General features: G+C 32.2%; 2 protein-coding genes across 3 annotated transcripts; one reads left to right on the top strand and one right to left on the bottom strand.

Annotated features, from left to right (window-relative positions):
* Positions 1 to 3727: 3727 nt before the first annotated feature.
* On the top strand, positions 3728 to 8197 carry LOC101256708 (BTB/POZ domain-containing protein At1g03010). Of its 2 annotated transcripts, none has more exons than XM_004247404.4 (4): positions 3728 to 4098; positions 5652 to 5718; positions 5994 to 7190; positions 7491 to 8197. In XM_004247404.4, the coding sequence occupies exons 1-4, from the start codon at positions 4007 to 4009 to the stop codon at positions 8022 to 8024; spliced, it is 1890 nt and encodes a 629-aa protein (XP_004247452.2). In that variant the 5' UTR covers positions 3728 to 4006; the 3' UTR covers positions 8025 to 8197. The 2 variants fall into 2 exon arrangements, with proteins under 2 accessions (XP_004247452.2, XP_010326604.2); XM_010328302.4 differs by lacking the exon at positions 3728 to 4098 and adding an exon at positions 5186 to 5534.
* Positions 8198 to 8709: 512 nt separating this feature from the next.
* LOC101256414 (zinc finger CCCH domain-containing protein 32) lies at positions 8710 to 13675 on the bottom strand. The gene is given in 8 exon segments (XM_069288704.1): positions 8710 to 8983; positions 8986 to 9247; positions 11009 to 11326; positions 11411 to 11698; positions 11779 to 11898; positions 12046 to 12108; positions 13214 to 13362; positions 13459 to 13675. Coding segments are annotated over 8 exon segments (1383 nt in total). The 5' UTR covers positions 13553 to 13675; the 3' UTR covers positions 8710 to 8894.
* Positions 13676 to 17855: the final 4180 nt, after the last annotated feature.

The raw sequence follows: 17855 nt of genomic DNA on the forward strand, positions 1-17855 counted from the left end.
ATGATCCCAACCTGTTAATTACAGCCTTTAACAGCACTAACAAATACTCCATTTCTAATCAAGTAGTTATACACTCGTTACATCTTTCTATAAGAACTAAATTTTTATAAAAATATTTTATTACAACGATAGTTTTCGTGGAACAGATTATTTTTCATGTTATATCATATTATATATATTTTTTAAATAGTATTTCAATATAACAATTATATTAAAAAAAAAAAAAATTGTTATAGAAAAAATTGGTATACATAATTAACAGTAATAACAAATATTTTTAATTTTTTAAACTTTGTTACGATAGATAATTACCAAATTCTCTATATTATCGATCTATAATTAAGAATATACGGTTATATATATCTATCTTTTAAGTCATGATCTTATTATACACATGTATTTTTTATTGTTAAGTATAGAATTTTACTGTTTATTTCATGCGATTATAAGGTGGATATTTCAAAATAAAGTTTAAACTTAACATATATTTCATCGGTTCCATTTTATATGTCATTTTTTTATTTTGTACATGTATTAAGAAATAACGTAATTTACCCTTCTATCCTTATTTAATTAATTTTTAAACTCAAGTTTTGAATGAATATGAATTAATTTATTTTGATTAATTAATTTAATCAATAAACATGAATCATTTATTTAGCTTTTTCTAAGTTGGTCAAATGTAGGCTAATAACTCACGAGGGTAAAAAAAAAATACATTAATTTTATGAAATGACAAATATTTTAATACCAACTATTTATAAAAAGCGATGACATATAAAGTTAGACGGAAAAGTATTACTTTATTTGATTTTGAAAGTATGACTAATCCCTATATAAATTTATAATTTAAACTGGTGTTTTTTTGCCTCATACATATGAGATGGGATAAATTAATTCAAAAATAATATTTTCAGAATAATAATCTCGAGATAACTTTTTTTCGAGATAATTTTGGTTTCGATGGGGTCATAATATATCATTGCTCCCATAGCATTTTAATTTTGGAGCAAACACACAAATGGGCCATGCCATGATTGATCCCAACAATGCATTTCCACTAAATATTACCCTTTAATCTCAAATAGAATATAATGATGAATTGTGGAACGTACAAATTAAAATATCTAATTTCCTGTATGAACCTGGACCAGGCTATTTAATATAATAATAATTAAACTAAAATTTACAAATTATAAAATTCACATGAAAAATGTTTAATTCAACAAAAATGATTATTTTTTTTAAAAAAAAAAATCCCTAATGCAATTATTAACTAAGGAGAATAATTTTTTGCTTCACTATTTTTAAGGCGTGCACGGATCCAATGGCCCAGTAACCAGCTAGGAATAAAAAAAACTTTTTTTTGTCCAATTGTTTATTTATTCATATCCCAAAAAGGATGATTATTACAAGTGTTTAAAATTCATTATAATATTTATGTTGTAAACTAGCAAATTCCATTAGGAAGATGATATAACATTAGGAGAATTAGTACCGGAGCGGCGGCTCAAGTATATTAGTGGCCTAAAGTAAAATTAAATGGGATTTTAAATTTAAATTGTTAATAATTTTTTTAATTGATTTGTTTTAATTTTCAATTGATGATAAAACCATTTTTATTTTAAATTATTTTTCATGAGATATAGTACTCCAAATATGTCAAATTTCTTCTAATAATTCCTTCATTTTCATGGAAAGATTACTTTTTTTACAAATAATATTCAATATTTGTTAAAAGATAATAATATGTAACTTATTATTATAGTCAAATATAAACAGATCCCTAAACTTGTTGATTTTTTCCCCTCAAGTACCTCAACTATACTATTTTCCTATTGAACCATCCATAATTTGTTCTATTTAAACGCCGTTGATTGATGTGGAACCAGATTTTGTGAAGGTATTGATAGAGAGCATACATATGTTGTTCCAAAAGTCATTAATTCAATTGATTATGAAAATGTTCAAGAATAATTGTGTTTTACATCAAGTCATTTGAACACATTACAAAATAAATGAGACTAACGCACAATTTGTCTTCATTCCTTCAATCAAAGTCAGCCAACAGTGTTTAAAAGGAATAAATTATGGGTGGTTCAATGATTCAATAGGAAAATGGCATAGTTGAGGTACCTGAGGGGAAAACCCCAACAAGTTTAGGGATTTGTTTATGAGTTCGACCAATTATTATTAAAAATGAGGTCCCTTAAATGTGAGGCCTAAGATACTATGTCTTTTTTTTTTAACACTGTCGAGTCACCCCTAAGAATTACGCCTCAAAAGCTAGTTATAAGGTTATATAAGCCTTATATCAGCTTTTTGATGTGGAGACTCGAATCTCATACTACTTTCGATGATCATGTGTGTATAGGAAATCGTTTTTAGTCTCGTGCCAACAATGCAATATCGATGTTATCATTTAAAGCATGACGACTCAACGAGCATGTATGATAATGGGCACTCTGATATTTTTAATACAATTCAGGAAAAATTATACCCCAAAAGCTAGCTATTGATATAGAAGAAGTCGAGACTATATAAATCTCATATCAGTTCTTATTAAATTGATAGGAAACTCAAATCTCTCATATGTTGTAACAAAATTCTAATAAAGGAATTTAAATAAACTACAATACATGCTTTCAAGGGTGTGACCTAGTGATCAATGAAGTGTCAGGTTCAAAATTCAACACAAACAAAAAACATTAGTTGACTCATTCCATCTGTCTTAACTTCGACGGATAGAGTATGAAAACTGATCCCGATCCGTAATTATAAAAAAAAAACTTCACCTACATAACTACCCCAGCTTACTGTGGTTGTGCACATAAAAAAGGACAAATTAATCCAACTAATAATGTTTGCTTTTTTAATCTACTTTAATGACTTTAGACTTGATTAATTAAATTTGATGTTTAAAAAGACTAATTGGTTTTCACTAGGCATGATTACAAACCCTAAAAGCATTGCAAAAAATTGAGAATCCCGCCATCTCCAAGAAAACAAAAAAACATTACTAGTGAAAAATATAATAATTAATTCCCACCTTTCACCGAAAAGTAGCAACAAATCCTTGACTTTTTACAACAAAAAAAATATCTTTTAAAAAAATTAAATCACTATTTTCAACTCTTTTATGTTTTTAAGAGTGTAAATGTTGTGCACTAATTTTTTATATTTTTAAAAAATTGATCCACAACTATTATAATAAATATTTTTTGAATTTTTTCAGATCAAGACATATATAATAATAATTGAGAAATAAAGTATTATCTACGATTGAAAGCGAATTCAAGATTGAATTTTGATGGTTTCAATCTTTGATTTTTACGATTAAATTTATTCTGGGCCTTTTAGTTATATACGTTATAAATTTAAAACATCTTCTTTTTTTACACACATATATCTATTTTTCGTGTAAAAAATATGGGGTTGAATTTAATTTGTAGATTATATTGCTCCATTCACCATTGCCTAATGTTAGAGTTAGAGATAGAATTTTAATTAATTACACGCTCAATAAAAATCAATAGCTTTGGTTAAAATAATGTATTTGTGTAATTGTGTTAAAGAAAACTATTGATTGATATATAAATATAAACAATTTATTCAGAATATAGTGAATAAAATATGCCTTTTCTAGTATTCATAACGCAATAAACTCATAATTCTGAATCCGCTCTTTACTACTCTAAAAGGTTAAACTCATAGTACAAAAACTTTTATATATTTATATAACTTAAACTCAATGTTTTTTTTTCTTCTTTTTAACTCTTCCCTCTTGCATGGTTTCATGTGACTTTTTTCTTTTTAACACTACCTTTCTACTCTCTTTTCACAGTGACACAACATGCCAGCAAATAAAGTTTTTAGCTTAATTTAGGATTATAATTAGCTTTAATAGGTCCTTTAAATCAATTACAAGTTGCTATTAAAAGCATAGTGATTTTGTTTAGAGAGTAATTAATGGTTTTGTGAAGTTTAATTTTGGTAAATTAAGAAGATGGGAGTTGTCACTGTTGCTGAACTCAAGCCAAGCATATCTGGGAAGAGATCTTTTCGTCCAAGTTCTAGTGCAAGACATATTAATGAATGGTAATTTATATGTATATATATACAAAATTCTATCTTTTATACTCGGATTATATACACTGACAGTGTAAAGAATAAATATTACGATGTTCAATGTAGTTTAATCTAGTGTGTGACATGTTGATTGTTAGTTTTTGGGTATATATCAGTTAATTCTTCATAGAACACTACAAGAAGACTGTGAATTACGTGGGATTTTCCAGGGAATTAGTATGAAAACTTGAGGAAAAATAAGTTTACTGCAAATTCTCATACTAATCAGCAGGAAAATTTCCATGTAATTCACAGTTTTTCTTGTAGTGGAATACCTAACACATTGACACAAGTAGGAAATAGGGGACGTAAAGGGATCCATCTGAATTTTGTTTTTACGTGTTTTATTTTTTTAATGTTTTGAATTTCTTTAGTAAAAATCCTGGTTAGGCGAATTATTGGTGATGATAGCATGAATTGTTGTGAGGAAGAAGTTAAGTAGTACAAGAGAATTACAACCACCAAAATATCTAAAATAATTAAATGTATTTATGACAAGACCATGTTCATGAGCTAACTATATGAAAATGGAAAATAATTTTAATTAGTTTATTTGAAATTGATTGTGATGGAACTTACCTTAAAATCTAAGATTGAAGAGTTTCTATCATATCATTAAGTTGAATATCATATGATCTGGATAATGACTATAGATGAACAATTTCTAAGGCTGCAAATTGCAATCATTGAAAATGACAAAATTATTGTGTTCAATTTTCTTGTTTCAAGATGTGGTGTGAACGGTGTACAACAAGTGGGGTCTGAGGAGGGTAGTGAGTACGTAGGTACACAGACTGTTTTCAATTGACCCTCGGGTCGTTGGTGTGAACAGTGTACAACACCATACTCAATGTGATCTCACAAGTGGGGTCTGACGAGAGTGAGTAAGAAGGTAGAGAGACTGTTTCCAATAGACCCTCGGGTCGTTGGTGTGAACAGTGTAGTACAACATAATCAGTGGGATCTGGAGAGAGGGGTGAGTGCACAAAGAGACTGTTTCTGATAGATGCTCGCTCGGCTCATTGGTATGAAATGGTTGTGTGTATACAATAATAATGATTTTCCTAGTTTCCAACATGTGTATGTAATGAGGGGCCTCTAGCTATAGTACAGATGAGTCCTGCAATTAGCTGTTGGATTACTCTACACCACAAGATAAATCACAAGCAGCAACAAATTCGAAATACACCAGAAGATGTTAAGTCACTTGCTAAATTGGATCAGAAAACAGAACACACAGAGTACTGTAAACTTTGTTTTTAACATTTGTATCCATTCAAGATTGTGTTTTATGCTACTTTTGGTTCTAAACTATGATCATACGTACAAGCGCAAGATCAGGCTGACATATGTTTGATTTTAGATAGCTTCAAGACTCGATATATCCAGCATTGTATTCTTGAAATGTAAGTTGCGCGTATGTGAAACCTTAGGCTAAAAATATAAACAGAGAAGTTGTTTTATAGCTTATCTTGACACTTCCCTAGTTTTTAGCTTTTGATCAATGATCATATATACTGCAGGCCGATATCTGATGTTTCTAGTGATCTTACTATAGAAGTCGGATCAGCCAGTTTTGCTCTTCACAAGGTACAAAAGTTGAAGTATTCGTTCTTTCTTCTTCTCGTGTAATTTGAAAATGAAAAACAGAAGTTATGCAAAGAAATGGCTAGTCTAAAGTAGATTTAAAATGATTTCTGAAGTACTAGCTGTTATGAGTAGTTAACGATATCAATGCAGTCGTGACCATACAGAATCAATGTAATTCATGGTGTCAAAATAGTGAGGAAAATGAAAAGTAAATAGGCAGATGCAGTACCTCAGAGACATTTCTAATGTGATTGGTAATTTGACATTGCTTGCAGTTTCCTCTTGTATCTCGAAGTGGAAGAATTAGAAAGCTGTTGCTGGACGCGAAGGATACAAAGATATCAAGACTCAATCTTACCGGTCTCCCAGGTGGATCTGATGCATTTGAACTTGCTGCAAAGTTTTGCTATGGAGTGAACGTAGAGATAACCATATTAAACGTGGCATTACTAAGATGTGCAGCCAAGTTCATGGAAATGACAGAAGACATCTCCGAGAAAAACCTGGAAACTCGTACAGAGGTATTCCTTAAGGATAGTGTATTCCCAAACATATCCAACTCGATATCTGTTCTTCATCGCTGTGAAACATTACTACCGGTATCTGAAGAAGTCAATCTTGTTAGTCGTTTAATTAACGCAATTGCAAGCAATGCCTGTAAAGAACAGCTAACATCTGGTTTGTCAAAGCTGGAGTATAACTTCCCACCCAAACCTGTTCAATGCCTTGATTCGGAGACGCCATCAGACTGGTGGGGAAAATCACTCGCGGTGCTAAATCTTGATTTCTTTCAGAGAGTTCTGTCTGCAGTAAAAACAAAAGGTCTTAAACAAGACATTATAAGCAGAATTTTGATAAACTATGCTCAAAATTCTCTTCAGGGGATCTTCATTAAGGATCCTCAGTTGGTTAAAGGAAGTTTCTTGGATTTAGATTTGCAAAAAAGACAAAGGATCATCGTCGAAACAATAGCTAGCTTACTACCAACACAATCCAGGAAAAGCACAGTGCCAATGGCTTTTCTTTCAAGTTTGTTAAAATCTGCAATAGCAGCATCAGCTTCTACTTCATGTAGATCTGATCTAGAGAGGCGCATCGGTCTGCAGCTAGATCAGGCAATTCTTGAAGATATTCTCATACCTGCAAATCCACATGGAAACAATCACAGCCCTCTCTATGACATAGATTCTATCTTGAGGATCTTTTCCTTTTTCTTGAACTTGGATGAGGATGACGACGAGGACAATCAACTAAGAGATGAGAGTGAAATGGTTTACGACTTTGATAGTCCTGGATCTCCCAAACATAGCTCAATCGTTAAGGTGTCGAAATTATTGGACAACTATCTGGCAGAAGTTGCACTAGATTCGAACCTAACACCATCAAAGTATATAGCACTTGCAGAGTTACTTCCAGACCACGCACGTCTAGTTTACGATGGATTATATCGAGCTGTAGATATTTTCCTCAAGGTAAGCTACTTAATCTCATCAACATGTTCCCGCTCACCTGTTCATTATTGTTCTCAAACAAGGAATTTAGCGTAACTGGTAAAGTTGTTGCCATGGGATCAGAACGTCATAGTTTTAAGGCGTGGAAACAGCCTCTCGCAGAAATGTAGGGTAAGGCTGCGTACAGTGGTCCGACCCTTCCCCAGACCCCGCGCATAGTGGAAGCTTATTGCATCGAGCTGTCCGTTTTATACAAGGAATTTAACAAATGTATTTGCATTATAGACTGTTTTAACATCATGAATAAAATTCTCATGGCAGGTTCATCCAAACATTAAGGACTCTGAACGCTATAGACTCTGTAAATCTATTGACTGTCAGAAACTATCACAAGAAGCTTGCAGTCACGCAGCTCAAAATGAACGGTTACCTGTGCAAATGGCAGTCCAAGTGCTATACTTTGAACAAATCAGACTGAGAAACGCGATGAATGGAGGTCATAATCAGTTCTTTGGGATGAATAATCAGTTCCCTCAGCGTTCAGGCAGTGGAGCAGGAAGTGGATGTATCTCTCCAAGAGATAACTACGCATCAGTCAGGAGAGAAAACAGAGAACTGAAGCTCGAGGTTGCAAGAATGAGAATGAGGCTGACAGATTTAGAGAAAGATCATGTATCCATGAAACAAGAGCTAGTAAAGTCACATCCTGCTAACAAGTTATTCAAGTCATTCACCAAGAAACTAAGCAAGCTCAATGCACTATTCAGAATAAGAGATTTAAAGCCAATAGGGGGAAAAGCTAACTCAGAAAGTCGATTACTTTTTCAGAAGAGAAGGCGTCGTTCAGTGTCTTGATGTTGTACTCTAGTGTGAATAAGAAGAGAGTATATAGTTGAGTTTGATGGATGTTGATGTGTTGAGTGAAGTTCTTTCTTGCATTGTCTTTTGATTGTAACCTTGAAAGAAGATACTCACTCAAAACTTCTACTTTTTAAAGGTATATATAAACAAGTGTGAGTTTTTTTTTAGCTTCTTGCAGTTTGCACTCATTGTGTATAAACTTATAGAGGAATGCCAAAAATGGAATCTCATGTCCTTCTTGGAGTCAAAAGCAACTTTCGATTCAAATTAGAGAAATGCTAAGCTTTATCCGCTTCAATTCATTAAAGAGTGGGAACTCAAAACCAAGATTTGAAGTTTATGAGTTCCTACAAGAACCTCGAGTTATTGTGTTTACATGAACCTATATGTTATATTGTAGATCCACCTCTGGTTATCACTCAGGTGGCTTCAATTGGACTTCTTCAATCCTATTTTAGGGAGAAGTTTAGTGTGCACAAGAGCTTCATAAGCCATAGCTATGTGTAAGCCTTTTATTTCTTTGGATTAGAGTAGGGGTCACGAGAGAGCAGAACATAACGAGTGTTGTCATAGTCAACAAGGGTGAAACTCAAAAAGAAGAATAACGACTTCAAAATCCGGGGGGGGGGGGGGGGGGGGGGGGGGGTTCCTAGCAAACATAAACATTGCAGTCTCGTAATGATAAGAAATTTCAAAGAGAAATGTCTTATTACTTCACAACACAGATTTTCGTCTTCTCAACCAATGTAATCTTCATGTCAAGCAGTGGGATAACAAAAAGACATCTTCAACTCCGGAGTTTTGAGTAACATTATAGTATAACAGACAAAGTAGCAGGGGAGAATAATACATAGTGCTCCGAGTTTACTTCGAATTCAATGGTGAACTTCCCTTACTTGACAACTGCATATTGGAGATCGAAAGTCCAGACGAAGGAAGTATTAGGTTAACTGTACCAATTGTACTTTCATTGAAGAAGGTGCTCTAGATAAAGAGACGTCCACTTTTGACCCTGTAACAAATCCAGCCTGTAACTCTGGCAGCAACATGGGAGCCAACGTGAAGGAAGATCGCAGCATATAGGGAGCAACTTGTAAGTCAGGAAGAGAAGAAGCTGATGAACTATATTGTACTGTTCCCATAGGATGATCAAATTTACACGCGCTGCCAAACTTGCAGAACCCTTTCAGTAGATAAAAGGAGCAAGGCTGCACCCCCTGCTTTAATAATGTATATCAGTGGAACGCTCAAACACGAAGACTTACAAGAAGCAATACTTTCAAACAGCGTCATTTTCCAGACAAGCACGAAACTATATAAACCATTACAGTACTTTTTACATGGGTAAAGACACAGTAGCATTCAACTGACTCCCTCTTCTTGAAATACGCAAAAGGTTGACATCATGAAAACTCAACTGTTGCAGTTGAGCATGAGCAATTCGATATGTGTGTGATTATAATGATGGCAGTTGAGAACACAAGCTGCTAAATCTCTCCCAGTTCAATAAATAGTTCCAAAAATGACTAGGAAAAGCATGATATGAAGAACGGAATAAATAGATCGTTACCTACCGTACTTAGCTATTATTACCTACTGTGCACAAATAAAATTGCTCAAATTAACAAAAGCATTCACGCCGTGTAGGTCTTAATAGCAGCATATTTATAGAAGCAACCATCACAGGAGGTAACGACATACATGCATCTGTCCATTGGCAACAAAATGCTTAGATTCATCATTTTCTTTAAGACCAAATAGAAGCAGTTCAGTTCATTAAATTTAACTCAATAAAAGAAAAACCATCATTGACTAGCTTAGAATTCCCTTCATGGATGTAAGTTTGTAACTATTAGGTCAATTTTTTCTTTGTTTAAATCCGGGGAGGCTAGGAAAGAACTGAACACACAGAACGTGTGCTGCCCAACTGCTAAAAAGTTAACACAACAAACCTACGTTTCCTTGTTTGATGCATAGCATATATTACACATCCATTCATTTTCTTTGTGTTGAATAGAGACATTTTTGTATGACATCATACAATAAAACAAGAACAGGTCATGAATAAACATGACAATCTCATGGCAAACCCTGGTTAACTCATATTGTAATGGGGTGATACAAACACTTCACTTAAGTTAAAGGAAGTCTCTAGAGAACTGCATGGGACTTTTAAACAGTTATAAGGAACTAGACTAGGATATCCTCCTCTTCAAAGACGCCATTACCTCAGAAATTTAAAAGGAGAGAATGTTATAGCAATTCAACAAATATACAAAAATCCGAACTCTAATTCATGCTATTGAGTTTTAACAATGAAGATATAATCTTGAACAACCAATGATTATAATGAAGGCAGGAGACAGATAATGCAACTTTGTGTGATGTATGGGTTAGGTGCACATCACAAGTTCAAACTATGTAGCAGAAAAAAACCTGGCATTTAAGTTGAGATGTCTATAGAGGTAGAAACCATTATCCACCAAGTTTCAAAACATACTCCATTGAACCCTTAAAAGTTTTCTCGGTTATCAGAAAAGGAAAAGGAGACAGCTAATGCAGCATCGTAAAACACAAATTTATAACAAGTCAGCACCAAATTTAAGCAAGACAGAAATCATAAAACAATCATCTTCCAGTACATGTCTGCCCTCTTTCTTGTATCATCGACTTCTGGTCAAATCCATGAGTAATGAACCTCAAAGTTCAGCATATGTTACGAACTAATGACACATTAAGCATGCAATTGACAAAAATCCTCAAAAGGAAAATCACAATATAAAGATCAATACTATGAAGCGTCGGAACTGAATGTAGACAAAATATTCCAGACAGAAAAATCTAGTGGCAACTCAAGAGCACAATGATGCCAGGACATGAAAACTTAGCAATAACAGTGTACAAGTTTGAACCCAGATTAGATAATAAATTGTCATGTCAAATCAAACAAAATGGAGAAAGAAGAAACATTATCATACCGGACGCAAAGGAAGGCCTATGGGACTGATAGCACAGTTTGTCTTTGATGCAATCCAGTCAGGTGGATGGTGAAACTTACAAGATGATCCAAATTTACAGTCCCCAGTTTTCACGTAGTATTGACATATGGATTGACCAGGTCTCTCTGGAAAACTCTTTCCCTTCTGTGTTTTGCTTGAAGGGCTAGCAGCAGGGGGTAATGGCGAGTAAGGCCCTGCAAAGGCATGTGGAGAAGATGCTAGCTGTGACATCCCATAGACAGATGTCAGCCCAGCAGAGGGATGAACACCAGGAGATAGTGCAGGACTTACTGGTCCCTGCAAAAGTAAATTAATCACCGCATAGAAAAAGAGATTACTCATCATTGTAGAAGGTTGATAGAGAGAAAATTTTTATATTACTGAGTAAGGACTCCAGTTCTGAATGGTAACCACTCCTGGATGAAGCAACACTGGACCATAAGCACTAGGTACATATGAACCAGGTAAAATAGGAGGCCTTGCTACTCTAAGACCAGTTAATGCACTGTTACATTCCTCAGGAGGAGCAGGAAGAGACTGCACCGTCGGATAAAATGGACGTGCAGGTGCTGGCACAGACATACCAGCAGGTTGAGGGTGATGGAATTTACATGTTATACCAAATTTGCAATGCCCCGTTTTCAAATAATAGGTGCATTCAATTTCCCCCTGTTATAGTTGTTGAAAATTAGATGGCTGACTCGGAAAGTTAACACAAGAACACACACATAAAACCGTGAGACAATTACCATGCGTAATGGATATCCATAAGTATTTAGTGGTATATTGCTCAAGCTTCCACCAAAGTTCCTAGGGTGGTGAAACTTGCAGGATACACCAAATTTACAGGTACCTGTTCTTAAAAAGTACTGCACATGAACATTGTGAAGTCAGCGACGAAATCAAAACTATTAAAAAGAATACCCCACATTCAGGAAAAAAAAAACTTCAACACTTTGAAGTTTGAGTGTTGGAAGAACTAACAAGATCAAACTTCAACACTGAAAACTGAGTACCTGGCAGATCGGCTCTCCCATTCTTTCTGGGAACTCAACTCCTCCCAACTGCATCTTACCACCCTGAAAATAAAATCACTCAACCATATTAGGAATGTAGGCATTCATATTTTTCCATCTCAAGCAAAATATAGCATACTCAGAAGATTGAAAAAGTAAATGCAGGGACAGAACTTGAGCTATGCCTGCAGGTTAGGTAGAACCTGTAACTTTGGCTCAAATCTGTATTGCATTTAAAACTCCACTTAATATGTATAAATAGTTTATCATGAACCACGAAAGATACGTGTTTTAGAATCCAGAACCCATAAACTCAAAATTTAGCTCCGCCTCTGAGTAAATGAAAGTAGTCCAGTTCTACACCATCCATGGGAATATACTCCACATAAACTAACTAAACCTTCTGATCCGCCTCATGTGTGAGAAAAGATCAACTCTCAACTACTATTTCCAAGTAAGAAATTCAACAAATGTAGAAACCTACATTCACCTTGATAACATAGACACCAAATACATATTCAAGAAAGGAGCTTAACATGAACCACCAAACCCCTAATAGTGTGCTTTCTACCGCGTGAATCCAAATTAGTCAGGCTAGTATAAGAAGAAATTAGCTTAACATGAACAACCAAACCCCTAATAGGAGACTTCTCTACCACCTGAATCCAAATTAGTCAGGCTAGTGTAAGAAGGAATTAGCTTAACATGTACCACCAAACCCCTAATAGGGGACTTCTCTACCACGTGAATCCAAATTAGTCACCCCAATGTAAAAAAGAAATTAGCTTAACATGAACCACCAAACCCCTGGCAGTGAAAATTTCTACTACGTGAATCCAAATTAGTCAGTTCAATGTAAAAAAGGAATTAGCTTAACATGAACCACCAAACCCTCGGTAGTGCACTTTTCATAGCGTGAATCCAAATTAGTAAGACCAGTATAAAAACAAATTAGCTCAACATGAACCACCAAAACCGTCATAGTGTACTTTCTACCACATGAATCTAAATTAGTCGAACCACTAAAAAATAAAATTATCTTTACCATTAACCAGCAAACCCCCTCACACTATCCTTTTTCCACCACATGAATCCAAATTAGCCAAGCCAATATAAAAAAGCAATTACCATAACATAAAACCCAACTAAAACAAGATAAACAACTTACAGAACGCCGATCACGATCGCTCGGATGGTTAAACCGGCAATTAGGTCCATAACCACATGACCCATTTCGCAAATAATACGAACAATCAGGAACACCAGGCCTTTCTGGGTATACCTCCCTTCCAAATAACCCCAACTTCTGCATTGATCCTACATTACCCAAAAAAAAAAAAAATCATCAAAAACCCTAAAAAAAAAATCAAAACAACCCAAAATTCAAAAATTGTTAAAAATAAAAAATAACACCATCGAGACCCGTTTCTTGCTCCACTGAAACCCATTCCGACTGATGATCAGATTGTGACCCATTACTCCCTGAAGACGGCCCATACAGCTCCATCTGTATTTTTTTTTAGGTCTTCTTCTTCACAATATTCACAGGATCAAAACCAACAAAAAAAAAAACAGTATCTGAGAAAAAAAACTGATTATGTATATGTATAGAAGAAGACATTAATGGTGTTTTAGTGACTTACAGTATGCAATAAGATGGGAGAAAAAGTGTACGACACACCAAGGAGAAATTGCCAACTGTGGAAAAACGAAATAGAGAGAAACAGTCTTTTGGTGTCACTAAGGTTTCGTTTTTTTTTTGTTTTTTTTTCTCACTCTGTTCGTACAGTGTGCATGCTTCGGATATTATTAATTTAAGTATACTTTATCATCATATTTTATTTATCGATATCTCGATTAATAGCTTAGTTGATTGAGTCTTAGCTTGACTGAACTTTCATCCGCCTTGTTAATGAGGATTATATTAATTTGGTGCGAAATACAATCTTAAATATATTTTTAAGATGAATATTAAATATTTGAAATTCAAAAAATTAAGAAATAATTTATTTTTATTATTAACTATATATATATATAGATAGATAGTTATAACTTATTTTTTAAAATGTTGAATTTATTACTTAATGGAAGATATAATAATGATATGTTAAGTAAATATTATGTGACAAGTAAAAATGGACAGAAATAGTAACAAATTGTGTTTTATATCCGTTAACTTAAGTTAAACTATTGTTAACAATAATAGGATTTTGATTCGACGATTATGATTTTTGATTTATTGTGTTAAAATTAAAAGTATTGATAAAAAATTGTGAGCGAAGATTGTTCCTTGTAACGATGCTTTAATAATTACTCATCAACAAAATATGCAATAAAACAAATATAGTTCGATTCTAAACATTAATTAACATATCCTAAATGCATATATAATAATAATAATAATAATTATAATAATAATAATTCTTCGTCCGATTTTATGTGGCATCATTTTTTTTTGTCAGTCCCAAAAAGAATATTATATTTTCTTATATGATAAGTATTTAAAGATACAATTTATTTTTTATTCTTCTTGGTCCCATTTAATTAAATTATACTACTCTAAAACATTTATGAGGAAAGAGAAAAGTAAATTTATTTTTTCGAAGGACAATTTAATAAATATTTTGAATTTTTTTTTATTTTTTAAGCTCCGTACTCGATTAAATAATGTCACATAAAATGAGACGAAGGAGTTAGAGTCTGTTTGGCTCAGCTTAAAAGCTGGTCAAACTGACTTAAAAGTTAGTTTTTGACTTATTTAGTTGTTTGACAATACTCAAAATAACTTATTTTAAGTTTAAAAAAAACTTATTTTAAGCCAAAAGTTAAAAGATGGGGTAGGGGTGCTTTTCTTTTTTAGCTTATAAGTTGTTTTAAGTTGACCACATTTTTATTTTTTTGCTCTTAATATTTTTATACAATCTCCAAATTACCCATATAACCCTCACATTTCTTTCTTCCATTTTTCCCTTTTCATGTTTGACATAACAACTTCAGCACTTTTATCCAAACACATAACTGCTTATTTTAAAAATAAGTTCAGCACTTTTAAAAGTGTTTTTTTTAAAGCTACTTTTATTAAGTCCATCCAAACAGGCCCTTAATAAATAACAATGATAAAATATTTTATTCTAAAACAATTTGAACTGAATAGCAACCGACACTTGTTTCCCTTGGGATTCGAAATTACTGTCATGTCCTTCATATTCTTGTCGTTTTACTATTCTTGTTTATTTAAATTTTGAAAATGATACACGTGTTAAACAATTTTATTTTACCTAATTAAGCAACAAAAATTAAATAATACTACTACTTAATGAAGCTAGTAAATTAATGTCCTGCAAGGCTACAACTAGTTGTCTAATATAGGTTAATTAATAATTAATCATACTTTAGCCTGTAGAAGTTTCTTTTTTTGATCTAATATAAAGGAGTTGACATGTCACAAATTGCTACAACAATAATATTATCATTAAAATGTGAAGAAAAAAAATTATAAAATGGAGTGATAAGGCGTAAAATTTAAGAAACTTGATAATTTATGTATTTCTTTTACTATTATCTTGTTTTTAAAAAGAAATTAAATTTCTAAAAAAAAACAGGACTCTCAAAATGTAGTGCTTGTCTATTTTTTTTGTCTTTAAAGCATAATCATAGTAGAGAGTTTAGTTTCATTATAGACATGCAGTTAAACGAAATTGTAATAAAAAATTAATGTTATAAATAATCACCAAATATAAATTTTGTGTGTTTTAAAAGTGTATGTAATTAAGTGACAAGAGGTTAAAAAAAACATTTTATTCAACAATTCAACTAACCAACGGATTATTATTTTGATTCAATTAGAAAATCATCAAATTATTCATATTTTTTTAAATAAGTGACAATACTCCGACTCATATATGCTTAATTGCCAAAATCTCACAAAAAAAAAAAGAGCAATTATTCTCTTGCATAAATTTCAACCTTTTGATTAAAGAACAAAATTCGTGGGACAAAAAGTCTAACTTTTAATTTGATAAGTACAATTAATTCAAATTTTCATAATATAATAATTAATTCGAACAAAAATGTTCCTTATTTAAAAAAATATTCATATTTAAATTTAAAATTTCTGATTTTAAAAAAAAATAATCATCTGATGTACTATATCCTCTTATAATAATGAATGTTCTATTTCATTTATATTAAATAAATAGAATTTTACGAATCACTCTCTTATATCATAGCAAAACTTATGGAGCAATATAATTCATATGCGATCAAAAATCTATATAACAAGCATCTTGTAATCACATCTTACTATAAAAGTGAAGTTTTGTTTAAACTACCTTACTGTATTTTTTACATTTATTAACTAAAAAAGCGATATATAAATTTTTGATTATCAAAATTAGGTGACATTTATTTTTTAATTAATATGACTTTTTCATTCAAACATCATAAAATTTTATTTTTTTTTTTTTGTTCTTTTTGCTTTTCAAACATTAACAGAAGTTATTTTTTGTATAATGATGTTTACTTATTATTTTTAAAAAAAAGTACAAAATCATTTGGTGAAGTCTTTTTTGTAAACAAATCTATATGAAACACATCATCCATGCTAACTTGCTGGTCAAGAAAAGTCGAACTTTAATTTCTAGTGGCATAATCGATATAATGAAGTAACATTAGGGGTGTTTTCATATATTATCTGCAGAGAAAAAGGAGAGTACTACTGCTAGAACCAATTATAGACGAAAACGTGTCACTCGTTTGTAGGTATTTTCCAGTATCCAATTAACACACGCCTCCTAAGTTGCCTCGATAGATTTTAAATTTGAAATCTGCCTCTAGACCATCGAAGTGTATTATTATTGGATCGGAATTTTTTTTTATCGTAATAGATTTGAATTGTTTTGAACAGGACAAATATTGACGTCTCAACAATAATAACATTATAAATGAAGAGTCTGTTTGGCTCAGCTTAAAAGCTGGTCAAATTGACTTAAAAGCTGGTTTTTGACTTATTTAGCTGTTTGGTAATATTTAAAATAATTTATTTTAAGTCAAAAAAACTTATTTTAAGCCAAAAGTTAAAAGATGGTGTATGAGTGCTTTTTTTTTAGCTTATAAATTGACCACATTTTTATCTTTTTGCCGTTAATATTTTTATACAATCTCTAAAATACCCACATAACCCTAACATCTCTTTCTTCCATTTTTCCCTTTTCACGTTTGACGTAGCAACTTCAGTACTTTTATCCAAACGCATAACTGTTTATTTTAAAAATAAGTTTCAGCACTTTCAAAAGTACTTTTTTAAAACTGTTTTTATTAAGCCCATCCAAACGGGCCCGAAATCTCACTGAGGGGTCATTTGGTAGGCTGCATTAGAAGAAATAAACCGTAGATTATATAAGGTATTATTTAGTACCATGTTTGGGAGGAATTTGAGTCTATGTATAACTAATTCATGGATTAATTATACTTTCAACATGGTATTATATGATATTAGGATGTATTATTAATACCTTCCATTTGGAGGTATTAGTAATGCATAGGATATAATATCATGGGATAAGCTATGTAACGACAAAATATGCCTCAAATCATTTTAATTATTTTGTGTATTTTCTTGATTTTATGATTTAAATTTCTGCTAGTAAATTTATTTAAATAAATTAGCTTACAAATTATTTAAAGAGAGTTATTTGTTCCTAATAAATCCAATACAAATTTGAAATGTGAGTTGTATATTTGTATATGAAGTTTATGATCTAAATCGAATGTATGTGTACATATATTTGTATAGATTTGGTTGGTTTTCT

The sequence above is a fragment of the Solanum lycopersicum genome, chromosome 9, assembly GCF_036512215.1.
Source record: "Solanum lycopersicum chromosome 9, SLM_r2.1".
NCBI lineage: Eukaryota > Viridiplantae > Streptophyta > Magnoliopsida > Solanales > Solanaceae > Solanum > Solanum lycopersicum.